At 43.3% G+C, this 14,173-nt stretch overlaps 1 protein-coding gene across 1 annotated transcript in view; it reads right to left on the bottom strand.

Annotated features, from left to right (window-relative positions):
- Window positions 1–119: 119 nt before the first annotated feature.
- Window positions 120–14,173, bottom strand: part of LOC118391263 (cGMP-dependent 3',5'-cyclic phosphodiesterase-like) — a 28,238-nt gene continuing 14,184 nt past the window's right edge. Inside the window, exons 14-29 of the mRNA XM_035782484.2 lie at window positions 10,171–10,210; window positions 10,011–10,074; window positions 7,234–7,315; window positions 6,944–7,118; window positions 6,306–6,418; window positions 6,058–6,135; window positions 5,811–5,933; window positions 5,527–5,720; window positions 5,339–5,426; window positions 3,676–3,723; window positions 3,312–3,386; window positions 3,109–3,208; window positions 2,894–3,006; window positions 2,707–2,745; window positions 2,475–2,581; window positions 120–2,318 (exon numbers count right to left, since the gene is read on the bottom strand). Coding sequence (XP_035638377.1) covers window positions 2,063–2,318; window positions 2,475–2,581; window positions 2,707–2,745; window positions 2,894–3,006; window positions 3,109–3,208; window positions 3,312–3,386; window positions 3,676–3,723; window positions 5,339–5,426; window positions 5,527–5,720; window positions 5,811–5,933; window positions 6,058–6,135; window positions 6,306–6,418; window positions 6,944–7,118; window positions 7,234–7,315; window positions 10,011–10,074; window positions 10,171–10,210 — 1,695 coding nt within the window. The 3' untranslated portion in view covers window positions 120–2,062. The remainder of the gene's footprint in view (window positions 2,319–2,474; window positions 2,582–2,706; window positions 2,746–2,893; window positions 3,007–3,108; window positions 3,209–3,311; window positions 3,387–3,675; window positions 3,724–5,338; window positions 5,427–5,526; window positions 5,721–5,810; window positions 5,934–6,057; window positions 6,136–6,305; window positions 6,419–6,943; window positions 7,119–7,233; window positions 7,316–10,010; window positions 10,075–10,170; window positions 10,211–14,173) is intronic.

Raw genomic sequence — 14,173 nt, 5'->3', positions numbered from 1 at the left:
AGCCCACCCCATCAACACTATCGAGAGCTAAATGCTCCATCATTAGAGATTTTTTTTAAAGAGAAATATGGGTAGAGAAGGTGAAGATGAGGATTGAGAATGGACACGTACTCAACACATTGTGTGCAAAACATTTTATTTGTGCACAGATATTAGGAACTAATATAAATATCCAGTGCATCATGTTAACATGTAGATTCAAGAATTCACAGAATTATCTATATTTTTGGTATTTGGAAATTGAAAAAGGCAAACAGACACATCGACATAAGAACTTAATATAGTTGGATGTTACAAAAACAAAAATGCATATCGACCACATGCCATTTCTACATGTCACACATTCAAATAGCAATGTCCAAATCAGACCAGATTTACACAAACTCTGAAAACAGTGTTTGGAGGGGATGCAGGGGAGAAGAAACATGTTATGAAAAATGTGTGCTATAAACTAGTGAATTGATAACTTTAAAAAAATATACAGTAGGCCTACATTATACATTCCAATCACCAACATCGTTATATATACACACAATACCACAAAGTATATATATTAACATACATAGAATGTATGCACACATGACTGTAAGTCGCTTTGGATAAAAGCGTCTGCTAAATGGCATATATTAACAATCGAGCAGTGTCTCATGTTGAAGGCAACCCAACAAGGTAAGGCAAGCTTGTTACATTCTGTTTACAAACGGATTGAAAATATGGTCCGTTATGGCATCCCGGCAAAATAAATAGTGGGGGTGTGCTTACCGGTAAAAAGTGAGCCTATCACAATTAATACAACATGGCCAAAAAACAATTGGCTACTACAGAAGTATTTATTATTACTGCATGTCAGCCACATCAAATTGTTGGGGTTTGGATGCCGACATTATTTTGTGAGTGGACGTATATGCGTGGGTAGCCTACAAGGAGCGTATTTGTTAAGCGATTGTTTGACAATCAGATGAAAACATCATGACTGGTTGTGTTCATGCCACATTAATCGGCATAGGCGGCCGTGCCATAAGGCTAGGGGACGCTTTCTCTGGAGTAAATTGAATTAAATTGCCGAAATTATATGGCCTAATTAGCTTACTCCTGTCAATACATAAATAAAATCATTGAAAATAGGCTATTACACCAGAAAGCATGATTTGGCCACAGAGGATTATTAGTTCAAAAACAAACAACCTGTGAATTGTTTTCAATCGCATCGCCTACAGTCGGAAGGGTCCGACATTTGGACAGTGCAGGCTGCAAATACATGATTGAGTTACTACTGTCAGTGAAAAGCAGAGACCCAGCCAGGCATATCGCTATATTTAAAAATACAATCGCGGAAAAAACGTTTGGAAAGCAAATGGCTATTGCTGTAAATTGATGAGGATGAAAATATCTGTCTTTTAATTATCAAAAAATGATTATGCTACTGTTCGCTCAATTAAGTTACCTTATTGGCACCAGTGGAGAACATCGGCCATATCCCCGGTGTGAGCATATTCACTGTATTTGTCAATGGGCCAGTGCCACTTTTAGTTTTTATTGATCTGTTTGTCAGTGTTAGCAGAGTAGGATACCCTGTACTTTATGATGATTAAAAAAAAAATGCCTGCTCGCACCTGGGTGTCCCATACCGGTAGGTAAAAATGTTAATCTATGTTCACCCCCGTTTACAATGTACATGGTTCTACCTGATAACTCTCAATATCTGCCTTTAAAGATTCACACAAACTTCAAGTATCATTGTGAGAAACTCAAGGCAAAATAAAAAATATATTTTTGTAAAATTAGTTTATAGCCATTGTAATATTCCTCTCTCCAAATCTATGTAATCAATCATTTTCTGTGTCCCCCTGCTGTCTGCATTGTGTTCCACACCAGCTGCAATGTGAGAGAATGATCATTTAGATTGTTGTGCACTACATCCTGTAAAATAAGTGTCTTTGCAGGGGGAGGTAATAAAATAATGATTGAGCCACAATCCATTTTGGGTATGACAGAATATAAAATCAAAATCACTTTGATGTAGGTGTTAGTTCTCCATGACTCTTGGTTGTCTTGCTGTGGCCTAGGGCTGGGCTGGAGGGCTACCATTGGTCTCATCGTCCATTTCCTGCCCTGTCTGTCTGTCCTGTCCTTCCTGTTCCATCTGTCCGTTCTGCTCAACCTGTAGCTGCTCAAACTCTGCATCTAGGTAGTCCAGAGAATCGTTGCCGGGCCACCGCTTAATGTTGAGCTTGTGAGAGACCCTACCCCACTGTTCTCTGTTGCTAGCCACGGTTTCATACAGCTCTGCCGACCTGGGGAACAGGTCCTGGAGGAGTCTGTAGGAGGAAGTAGAGGAAGGGGGGGGGATATAGTGAGACAAGCTAAGGAGAGTCCACTAATATGCATTACAACAAAAACAGTTCTCATTGTCTGAGAACAATTACACCCATCCTCTCCCAGATTTGGGAGTTAGGGATCAGTCAGAGGCTCACTTATAGATGGGCATGGCTATGTGCTCCATGAAGCTTGTCTGCAGCTCTGGGATGTAGGCCTTCTCCCTGTCCATCATCTCACTGGGTCGGTTCCCCATAGCCTTCTCCTGCAGCCACAAGCACAGGGACACACTCTCACACAGAGGAAATCGTAAAAGCCCCTGTACCACATGGAGACAGAAAACAATGAGGCATACCATGTTGGGCATTCAATAAACAATTCCATACATACCAGATCTCCTTGAGAAAAGAATTCCTTGTAAATAAGTCCCTGAAACAAAAACAGACATGCGTTTCATGTGAACATACTGCATGGAGGCCTACACCATCTTACTAAGACCACTAAAAGTGATCTAAATGTGAAAGAAGGTTAGAACACAGTTGGTTATTAAAGGCGTAAGATCTGAGTGGGTTCTTACTGCGATCTTCCAGGTGGTCTTCCAGTCCTTGGTCTGGTCAGAGAGGTCACAGGAGGTCATGATCAGGCACAGTAGCAGGTTATGGTGCTGAGGGTCTTTGGTGTTGTAGCCCACTGGAAGACACAACAGACAGTATGATTATAATAAGAAATAGAAGAGAAGTGAAGTGCTACCTTTCATAAGACTCTGAGACAGGATGTAGGGGGATAATTTACCGTCTGCCATTTTCTGCAGATCCTTCAGGATCCGTAGGTGATGAGCCAAGTCTGTGGCGAGGATGATGTCCCTCATCAAGTCAAGCATCCTCTGGTAGTCCTGGCAATCAAAAAAACAATGTGGAAACAGAGTCAAAATAGTACAACACCAACTAAAAAACCTTGAGAAAAGAGTACAGTCCTTACATTGCCTTTTGTTTTACCTTTCTAGATAACTTTTCATAGATGTTGCAGCCCTGGGTGTTGAGTATGGCAATCGTCTGAGCAAAGTGATGCCTCTGGAAATGAGAGCCAATTCAATGTCAGTGGTGAGGTTGCAATTATATTTCATATCCACTTGAGGGCAGAAACAACCCAGCGCACCATCGAGCCATGGTTTTGCCTGGGGAAAACCTAGTCAGTTGCACAACTGAATGCATTCAATGGAAATTTGTCGTCCACATATAAAACAAAACCGCTGAATCAGAGAGGTGCGGGTGGCTGCCTTAATTGACATCCATGTCATCGGCTCCTAAGGATGAGGGACATGCATAATACCATTCTGATTCATGAAGTATTTGTGTTTACCTCCAGCACAGATCCCTCAGAACTATACAGGCCAGCCAACACAGATTTCTGGAAAAAAGAAGACAGAAGAGCTTGTTTGGGTAATACACTTTTCTGTGGCAGTTGGTATGATATACAGTGCATTCGGAAAGTATTCAGACTCCTCGACTTTTCCCATATTTTGTTACGTTACAGCCTTACTCTAAAATGGATGAACAAAAACAAGTATCCCTCAATCTACAAACAATACCCCATAATGACAAAGCAAAAACAGGTTTTTAGAAATGTTTGCAAATGTATTAAAAAGCACCTTTGGCAGGGATCACGGCCTCAACTCTTCTTGTGTATGACACTACAAGCTTGGCACACCTGTATTTAGGGAGTTTCTCCCATTTCTTCTCTGCAGATCCTCAAGCTCTGTCAGGTTGGATGGGGAGGTTTGCTGGACAGCCATTTTCAGGTCTCGCAAGAGATGTTTGATCAGGATCAAATTCGGGCTCTGGCTGGGCCACTCAAGGACAATTAGAGACGGGTCCCGAAGCCACTCCTGCATTGTCTTGGCTTTGTGCTAAGGGTCGTTGTCCTGTTGGAAGGTGAACATATGCCTCAGTATGAGGTCCTGAGTGCTCTGGAGCAGCTTTTTATTAAGGATCTCTATACTTCACTGTTCATCTTTCCCTCGTTCCTAACTAGTCTCCTCTGCCTCTGCCTCTGAAAAACATCCCCACAGCATGATGCTGCCACCACCATGCTTCACTGTAGGGATGGTGCCAGGTTTCCTCCAGATGTGACGCTTGGCACTCAATCTTGGTTTCATCAGACCAGAGAATCTTGTTTCTCATGGTCTGAGAGTTGTTTAGGTGCCTTTTGGCAAACTCCAAGCGACCTATCGCACCTTTTCCTGAGGAGTAGCTTCTGTTTGGCCGTTCTACCATAAAGGCCTGATTGGTGGAGTGCTGCAGCGATGGTTGTCCTTCTGGAAGGTTCTCTCATCTCCACAGAGGAACTCTGGAGCTCTGTCAGTGACCATCGGGTTCTTGGTCACCTCCCTGACCAAGGCCCTTCTCCCCCGATTGCTCAGTTTGGCCATACGGCCAGCTCTAGGAAGAGTCTTGGTGGTTCCACACTTCTTCCATTTAAGAATGATGGAAGCCACTGTGTTCTTGAGGATCTTCAATGCTGCAGAATGTTGTGCCTTGACACAATCCTGTCTCGGATCTCTACGGACAATTCCTTTGACCTCATGGCTTGGTTTTTGCTCTGGCATGCACTGTCAACTGTAGGGCCTTATATAGATTTCCAAATAATGTCCAATCAATTGAATTTACCACAGGTGGACTCCAATCAAGTTGTAGAAACATCTCAATAATGATCAATGGAAACCGGATGCACCTGAGCTCAATTTCGAGTCTCGTAGCAAAAGGTCGGAATACTGTAAATAAGGTATTCCTGTTTTTTATTTAGTGTATACACTATTTGCAAACATTTCTAAACCTGTTTTTGCTTTGTCATTATGGGGTATTGTGGGTAAATTCAGGGGGAAAAAATGTTTTTATAAGAATAAGGCTGTAACATAACAAAATGTGGAAAAGGGGACAGGGTCTGAATTCTTTCCAAATTCACTGTAGATACAGGTATACATACAGCATAGGAGTCTGTGTGTTTGTGGTATGTGGGATCTTACCGATGCCACCTGGAAGGAGTTGTTGGTCCCTCTGTGGTCCAAGTCATGACACATGCAGGACACAAAAAGAGCAAACATCTCGATGTCCCTGAAACAAAAGAACGCTGCGGTGTGAGTTGAGGTGTTCATGAGTGTGTTTCACTTTGCTGAAGCAAAGTTTGTAAATTCTTATCTCTGTGTGTTCATACTCTAGGTAGTTGGAGAGCTCCAGGTTCTTGCAGAGGAGGTAGCAAAAATGAGAGACTGAGAATGCGTGCATCCAGTTGTGATATGGAGGATCCCTGTAGCCTCTCTTCACCATCAGACAGAACCTGGCCAGCGTGTGCATGTTGATCTTGTAGGTGTTTATGAAGCCCATGTCCTCAAACATGCTGATAATGGCCTGAAAACAGGAGGCATGATCAAGATACATGAGAAAAAAGAAATTATACTACCAGTGTATTTCTCCAAGAGTGTGTGTTGATTGTCTCACCGTGGGTGTGCTGTCGTCTGACAGGGAGCGAGGTGTGTAGGTGAAGCTGGAGAAGCTGGGGTAGATTTCCCCTACAGGCTGGATTCCCACAGTCAGTAGCCGGGTCACTTCCTCCTCTGACACCTGAGAGACAGGGTCAAAGGTCAGGACATTAACTGCCAAATATTACAAACTGACTGGATCTGCATTCATAGGTTGAAGAGATTAGTTGAATAGGTTGAAGAAGAGCTCTGATTGGATGCTTTACCATCATGTGGTACTTCATCATCTCATTAGCCAGCTGACTCCTAAACTGGGCTTCGTCGACTCTCTTATACAGGAGGGACTGGGGAGGAACAGAGAGCACAGGAGTCATTCATCATGATGACAACATTGATTAACACTAACGTGTCATCAACAATCTATCAATATCCTTACTCTATAGAAAAATATGTATCAGGTAATAATCAGTTATAAGGTCTAAAGGATACGCAAAGGGGATGTCTGTGCACTCACATGAGCGATACTGATGCCACAGTATATGGAGAAGGCTGTGGCCAAGTCCTCATCAAGGCGGGTGAACCATGGTCCATTAGTCTTGTTGACCAGCTCAGCCACGCCAATCACTTCTGAACCCACAGAGAAAGAGAGGGAGAAAGAGAAAGATGATAGATGTATGTGTATAGATATAGATCAGAAATAGGGAGAGGGGCCGCGACCGGGAGGCTCATGGGGCGACGCACCATTGGCCCAGCGTCGTCTGGGTTAGGAAGGGTTTGGCCTGCCGGGATATCCTTGTCTCATGGTGCACTAGCAACTCCTGTGGCGGGCCGGACACAGTGCACACTGACCAGGTCGCTAGGTGTATGGTGTTTCCTCCGACACATTGGTGCGGCTGGCTTCCGGGTTGGATGTGCGTTGTGTCAAGAAGCAGTGCTGCTTGGTTGGGTTGTGTTTCGGAGGACGCATGGATCTCAACCTTCGCCTCTCCCAAGTCTGTACGGGAGTTGCAGTGACGAGACAAGACAGTAACTACTACCAATTGGATACCACGAAATTGGGGAGAAAAAGGGGTAAAATAATACAAATTTAAATAAAAAAAATAGGGAGAGGGAGAATTGGAGAGAGAAAGACAAAGAGAGAGAGAGACAGACCTCCGTGTTCGTCTTTTATGGGGAAGCAGAGGATGTTGCGTGTCCTGAAGCCTGTGCTGTCGTCCACGGCACGGTAGAAGAGAGGGTGGGAGTAGGCATCTGTGATGTTGAGGATCTTCCCTGTGGTGGCGACATGGCCTGCTATGCCCTGGTCAGCAGGGATACGCAGCTCTGTCTGAGATGAGAAGAAAAAGCAATTATACTATGGAAATAACATCCATTTACAATGAAATGTTATCTTATACTAAACTTAGGGCTTTGATGTGAGTAAGTTTAGGATAAAGACCCACTTCCTCATTGATAACCACTCCTCCATCAAACACCTTGGCAACCAGCTCATGACTGACACTGTCCAACAGGAACACAGAACAACTGGAGGAGAGAAAGATGGGTCATATTAATCAGTGATACTAAGGCTGTGCTCGAATACCCACACTAACATCCTGTATACTACATACTTAATGCGTCAGTCGTGATACAGTCATGGCCAAAAGTTTTGAGAATAACACAAATATTAATTTCCACAAAGTTTGCTGCCTCAGTGTCTTTAGATATTTTTGTCCCATGTTACTATGGAATACTGAAGTATAATTACAAGCAATTCATAAGTGTCAAAGGCTTTTATTGACAATTACATTAAATTGATGCAAAGAGTCAATATTTGCAGTGCTGACCCTTCTTTTTCAAGACCTCTGCAATCTGCCCTGGCATGCTTAACTTAACTTCTGGGCCACATCCTGACTGATGGCAGCCCATTCTTGCATAATCAATGCTTGGAGTTTATAAGAATTTGTGGGTTTTTGTTTGTCCACCTGCCTCTTGAGGAATGACCACAAGTTCTCAATGGGATTAAGGTCTGGGGAGTTTCGTGGCCATGGACCCAAAATATCAATGTTTTGTTCCTTGAGACACTTAGTTATCACTTTTGCCTTATGGCAAGGTGCTCCATCATGCTGGAAAAGGCATTGTTCATCACCAAACTGTTCCTGGATGGTTGGGAGAAGTTTCTCTCGGAGGATGTGTTGGTGCCATTCTTTATTCATGGCTGTGTTCTTAGGCAAAATTGTGAGTGAACCCACTCCCTTGGCTGAGAAGCAACCCACACATGAATGATCTCAGGATGCTTTACTATTGGCATAACACAGGACTGATGGTAGCGCTCACCTTCTCCGGACAAGCTTTTTTCCGGATGCCCCAAACAATCGGAAAGGGGATTCAGAGAAATGACTTTACCCCAGTCCTCACCAGTCCAATCCCTGTACCTTTTGCAGAATATCAGTCTGTCCCTGATGTTTTTAGGAGACGGTCATGGCGATTGCTGGACTTTCTTGAGTGTCCTTAAGCCTTCTACACAACAATTGAACCCCTCTCCTTGAAGTTCTTGATGATCCGATAAATGGTTGATTTAGGTGCAATCTTACTGGCAGCAATATCCTTGCCTGTGAATCCCTTTTTGTGCAAAGCAATGATGACGGCATGTGTTTCCTTGCAGGTAACCATGGCTGACAGAGGAAAAACAATGATTCCAAGCACCACCCTCCTTTTGAAGCTTCCAGTCTGTTATTCGAACTCAATCAGCATGACAGAGTGATCTCCAGCCTTGTCCTCGTCAACACTCACACCTGTGTTAACGAGAGAATCAGTGACACGATGTCAGCTGGTCCTTTTGTGGCAGGGCTGAAATGCAGTGGAAATGTTTTTTTGGGAATGCATTCGTTTGCATGACAAAGAGGGACTTTGCAATTCATCTGATCACTCTTCATAACATTCTGGAGTATATGCAAATTGTCATCACACAAACTGAGGCAGCAGACTTTATGAAAATGTATATTTGTGTCATTCTCAAAACTTTTGGCCACAACTGTACTATATACTATTAGATCATTTTAGTATACTGTAAGCGAATGGTATTATTTCAGTTGAGCGTACTAGAGCTTCACTTGTCTTCCGGAAATTGATGCTGTTGCTATGCAACCTGTTGCTAGCTTGTTAGTATAACAAATGACTAACTAAACATTTTATGATTTTGGTTGTGTGTGTAAATTCAATCTGGAGTGCCAAAGTGCGCTCTGGGCGTTCGTAAATCTCTAGAGTGTTGTCAGATTGTCCATTCGTAAATTCAGAGCGTTTCGCTTTTGTAGCATTCAATGGCAGTCAAGCACCCAAGCTAACTGGTTAACGTTGGCTAATTACTTCCAGACACAAAAAACACCTCACTCTCACCCTTTTACCCACCCTAGCACAGCTGGTTAAGCTGTTTTCATGTTATCCAGAGCGTTGGTGACTGTAACTGTACTGCTGGCAACAATATATATTTTATTTCAATGGGTGTTGAGCGTTCGTAAATTAATCCGTTATTCTGCAGGAGAGTGCTCTGAAATCTGAGTAGATAGCCAGAATTAACAATGTCCATTGAAACTCACAATGACTCTTCCACTTGGCTAAAAAAAAAAAAATAATCAAGTCAATAAACATTGGGTGGTTAGTTAGATAGCATATAGTTAATATACTGCCTGGCAAGTTCGATGTATTAGTAGCCAACTAATGTTAGGTAACTAGCTAACATACCGGTACATTCTGCTGTAATGCTATGTAGTTGGTAAGGATAGCGTAGCTAACAAATTGTCAGCCAACATAATGTGTAATGTAACTTATTTGAAAGATCATTACTTTATTACATTGATCAACATTTTCTTAACATTTTTCATAATTAGTTAAAGCAATGAATTTGTATCCGCTCTCGTCCGACTTCTTTGCTTCAACTGCATATTTTCCACCATTTTCTTCGAATCTGAAAATGTTGTGAAGCCACGCCCATTTTCTGAAGTATTGTATTGTGGACCCTAAAGCACAGAAATAGTGTCCAGTGCATGTATACTTCGTATTTTGGCAAATTTAGTACGACATCCGGGAACTTTGGCAAACTAACTATATCCATACTATGACCTATAAGCATACTATATACTCAATTCACGTCACAAATAGTGCGGTTAGTATGAGTATTCAAACACAGCTTTAGGCTTTTGTTACAATGCTTGTGATAGCCTTATGGTAATACAGTACTTACATTTCTGCACTGGTGAGACTCCGTGCTTCTGCAATGATCTCTTTTAGCAGGACTGATACATCATCTGGAGACCGAGATATATAAATGTTGTTATAACAGCAAAAAATGATGCCCCACTGTGCCACTAAAACAAGGATAATAGGTCAAGTATGATATTTACCCAGGTGTGTGAAAAGGTTTTTGGCGACCTGAAGCAGTGCCTATATGAACACAGACAGACACAGGAAACAGTTGAGAAGACTGGAAGCGTATTTGTGGGCTAGCTAAATATTCTCACCAAGTTAGGGATCGTGATGGACAAAAGGCAGTCACTCCGAGCAAGGCTCAGTAAATTGGGTGGTCAGTCCCTCAAAGTACTACTGAATTACTACATAAAACCTAGTCGCGCAGTAGTGACTATGTAGAGACCTGTAGGGATTGTGAAGTGAATGTGTAGTTTATGCACTACTCAAGCTACACAATTAGAGTTGTGTACTTTTCAGTAGGAAACAGTAGTGTTTCCAGTAGTAATCAGGTAGATTTTTACTAATTGATGTTAGTAGTAAATAAGTATCACAACACTACAGCCAGACTACGCCGGCTTTTTGCGACCACAGAAGTACACAAAACACGAAGTAGTTGGTTGTTGTTATCTAGCTACTTTTTGACAATCCTGAATGTAATCATCTTTCATTCTTCGTCATCCTGTCTTTCATAGCCCTTGTGCTGTCACCATCTGTACGTTTAACTTTCCTTTATGTTTTATGAATACTTTCATGTAGTTGTTTAGCCATTTATATCACTTTTTACCACATCAAAAAGATTGCTAGACAAAAAAGACCACTTAGCCATTAGCCATCATCCCAAACCATCTCAAATGCTGTTGAGGTCGAGTGATTGTGATTGTCATCTTATGCAGCACTCCATCACTCTCCTTATTGGTCAATTAGCCCTTACACAGCTTGGAGGTGTGTTGAGTCATTGGCCTGTTGACAAACAAATGATAGTCCCACTAAGCACAAACCAGATGGGATGGCGTATCGCTGCAGAATGTTGTGGTAGCCATGCTGGTTAAGTGTGCCTTGAATTCTAAATAAATCACTGACAGTGTCACCAGCAAAACACCATCACATCATCACACCACCTCCATGCTTCATCCGTTCACCTATTCTATGTCTCACAAAGACACTGCGGTTGGAAACAAAAATCTCAAATTTGGACTCATCAGACTAAAGGACAGATTTCCACCGGTCTAATGTCCATTGCTCATGTTTCTTGGCCTAAGCAAGTCTCTTCTTCTTATTGGTGTCCTTTAGTAGTGGTTTCTTTGCAGCAATTCGACCATGAAGACCTGATTCATGCAGTCTCCTCTGAAAAGTTGATCTTGAGATGTCTGTTACTTGAACTCTGTGAAGCATTTATTTGGGCTGCAATGTCTGAGGCTGGTGACTCAAATTAACGTATCCTCTGCAGCAGAGGTAACTCTGGATCTTCCTTTCCTGTGGCAGTCCTCATGAGAGCCAGTTTCATCATAGCGCTTGATGTTTTTTTGCTACTGTACTTGAATAAACTTATCAAAGTTCTTGACATTTCTGGATTGACTGACCTTCATGTCATGTTCATGAACTGTCATTTATCTTTTCTTATTTGTGCTGTTCTAGCCATAATATGGACCGTAATAGGGCTATCTTCTGTATACCACCCCTACCTTGTCACAACATAACTGATTGTCTCAAATGCATTAAGAAGGAAGGAAATTCCACAAATTAACTTTTACCAAGGCACACCTGTTAATTGAAATGCATTCCATGTGACTACTTCATGAAGCTGGTTGAGAGAGAGAATGCCAAGTGTTTTCAAAGCTGTCATCGGGGCAAAGGGTGGCTACTTTGAAGAACCTCAAATAGAAAATATATTTTGATTATGTTTAGCACTTTTTTGGTTACTACTATGTGTTATTTCATAGTTTTGAAATCTCAACTATTAATCTACAATGTAGAAAATAGTAAAAAATAAATAAAGGAAAACCCTTGAATGAGTAGGTGTGTCTGAACTTTTGACTGGTACTGTAAATACTATGCATGCCAGTCTCTCTTGGCTAAGAGTTTAGGAGAGACTGACTGGAGCACTTCTTTTTATAATAAACGTGTTAAAGTCAAAATTGTTTGCATAGTTAACTTACACACAGCTCTGACACACCCTTACCCCACCAGACATGCCATCAGGGGTATTTTCACAGTCTCCAAATCCAGAACACATTCAAGAAAGAGTACCATTATTGCATGGAACTTCCTTCTATCTGATATTGCTCAAAATGAACAGCAAACCTGATTTTAAACTGATGAAGCAACATCTCACAACACAATGCCTCTCCCTTATTTGACCTAGATATGTTTTGTGTATGTACTGATATGTAGGCTATGTGTACCATTTTTAAATTCATGTAGTTCTGTCCTTGAGCTGCTCTTGTGTCACGATCTTGGAAATGAGCGGACCAAGGTTCAGCGTGAGTATAGTTCCACATATTTATTTAATTGATACTAACAAAACTTACAAAGACCGTGAGGACGTTAGTGCCCAAACACACTAACAAGCAATCAATATCCCACAAATGCAGGTGGGGAAAAAGCCTACTTAAATATGATCCCCAATTAGAGGCAATGATTACCAGCTGCCTCTAATTGGGAACCACACAAACCACCAACCTAGAAATCTATGAACTAGATAAACCCCCCCCCGTCACGCTCTGACCGATGGCTCTCTATGGTCAGGGCGTGACAGTACCCAACCCCCCACCCAAAGGTGCGGACTCCGGCCGCAAAACCTGAAACCAAATGGGGAGGGTAGGGGGGGGTGACTAGTATCGGTGGCGGCTCTTTGTCCCCGCCCAAACCACGGGTCCGGCCATGGAGCCAGGTAGAATGCCGTGCCCGGACTGGGCATCTGCGCAGAGGAGAACCCAGGCCATGGAGCTGGGTTGGGCACCGGCGCCGAGGAATGCTCCGGCCATGGAGCTGAGTTGGCCGCCGTGCCTGGAGTGGGCATCGGTGCAGAGGAAGGCTCCGGCCTTGGGGCTGGACTGGACGCCGTGACCTGACTGGGCCCCTGGACGCCGTGCCCGGACTGGGCCCCGGACTGGGCCCCGCTGGAGGTTCTGTACCGTGGACCGTCGCGGGAGGTTCAGGACCGTGAAACGTCACCGGAGGTTCCGGACAGTGAAACGTCGCCGGAAGCTCTGGACCGGGAACCGCCGTAGGAACTTCTGGACCGTGAACCACCGCCAGAATCTCTGGACTGTGAACCGTCGCCGGAAGCTCTGGACTGTAAACCGTTGCCTGAAGCTCTGGACTGTGAATGCGCACTGGATGCCTAGTGCGTGGAGTGGGCACAGGATGTACCGGACTGGGGAGACGCACTGGAGGCCTGATGCGTAAAACCGGTGCAGATGGCACCGGACTGGTGTCACGCTCTTCAGTTCAGCACACCTGTACTGGCAGCATTCTCATCGCTACCACCTCTCTCCGGAATCTTTCATCAAATTCCTCCTCCAACTCCCAAACAGGCTCTGGCACTCTCTGCTGCTCGACCACCAGCTCCATGGGGTTTCTGTGGCCGTGGTCCCCGGTGTCCTTCCATGCTCCTTGGCGACTCCCGCAAAGGAAGGGTCTCGTCTCCTCTCATGTCCTCCCAAGTCCAAAACTTCCTTACCTCATTTTCACGCTGCTTGGTGGGATATTCTGTTACGATCTTGGAAATGAGCTGACCAAGGCGCAGTGTGAGTATAGTTCCACATATTTATTTAAGTAAATCTAACAAAACAAAACAAAATAAAAAAACGTACAAAGACCGTGAGGACGTAGTGCCCAGACACTAACACAAACAATCAATATCCCACAAATGCAGGTGGGGAAAAAGCCTACCTAAATTTGATCCCCAATTAGAGGTAACGATTACCAGCTGCCTCTAATTGGGAACCACACAAACCACCAACATAGAAATCTATGAACTAGATAACCCCCCCAGTCACGCTCTGACATAAACACCATAGAGAACAGATGGCTCTCTATGGTCAGGGTGTGACATTTTGTTTATTAATGTTCTGTATTATGTCAAATTCCATGTTTTGTGTGGACCCCAGGAAAAGTAGCTGCTGCTTTCACAACAGCTAATGGGGATCCCAATAA

Source organism: Oncorhynchus keta, chromosome 12, assembly GCF_023373465.1.
Source record: "Oncorhynchus keta strain PuntledgeMale-10-30-2019 chromosome 12, Oket_V2, whole genome shotgun sequence".
Classification (NCBI taxonomy): Eukaryota; Metazoa; Chordata; class Actinopteri; order Salmoniformes; family Salmonidae; genus Oncorhynchus; species Oncorhynchus keta.
The sequence above is the reverse complement of the archived record's forward strand: the minus strand, read 5'-3'. Positions and strand labels throughout refer to the sequence as shown.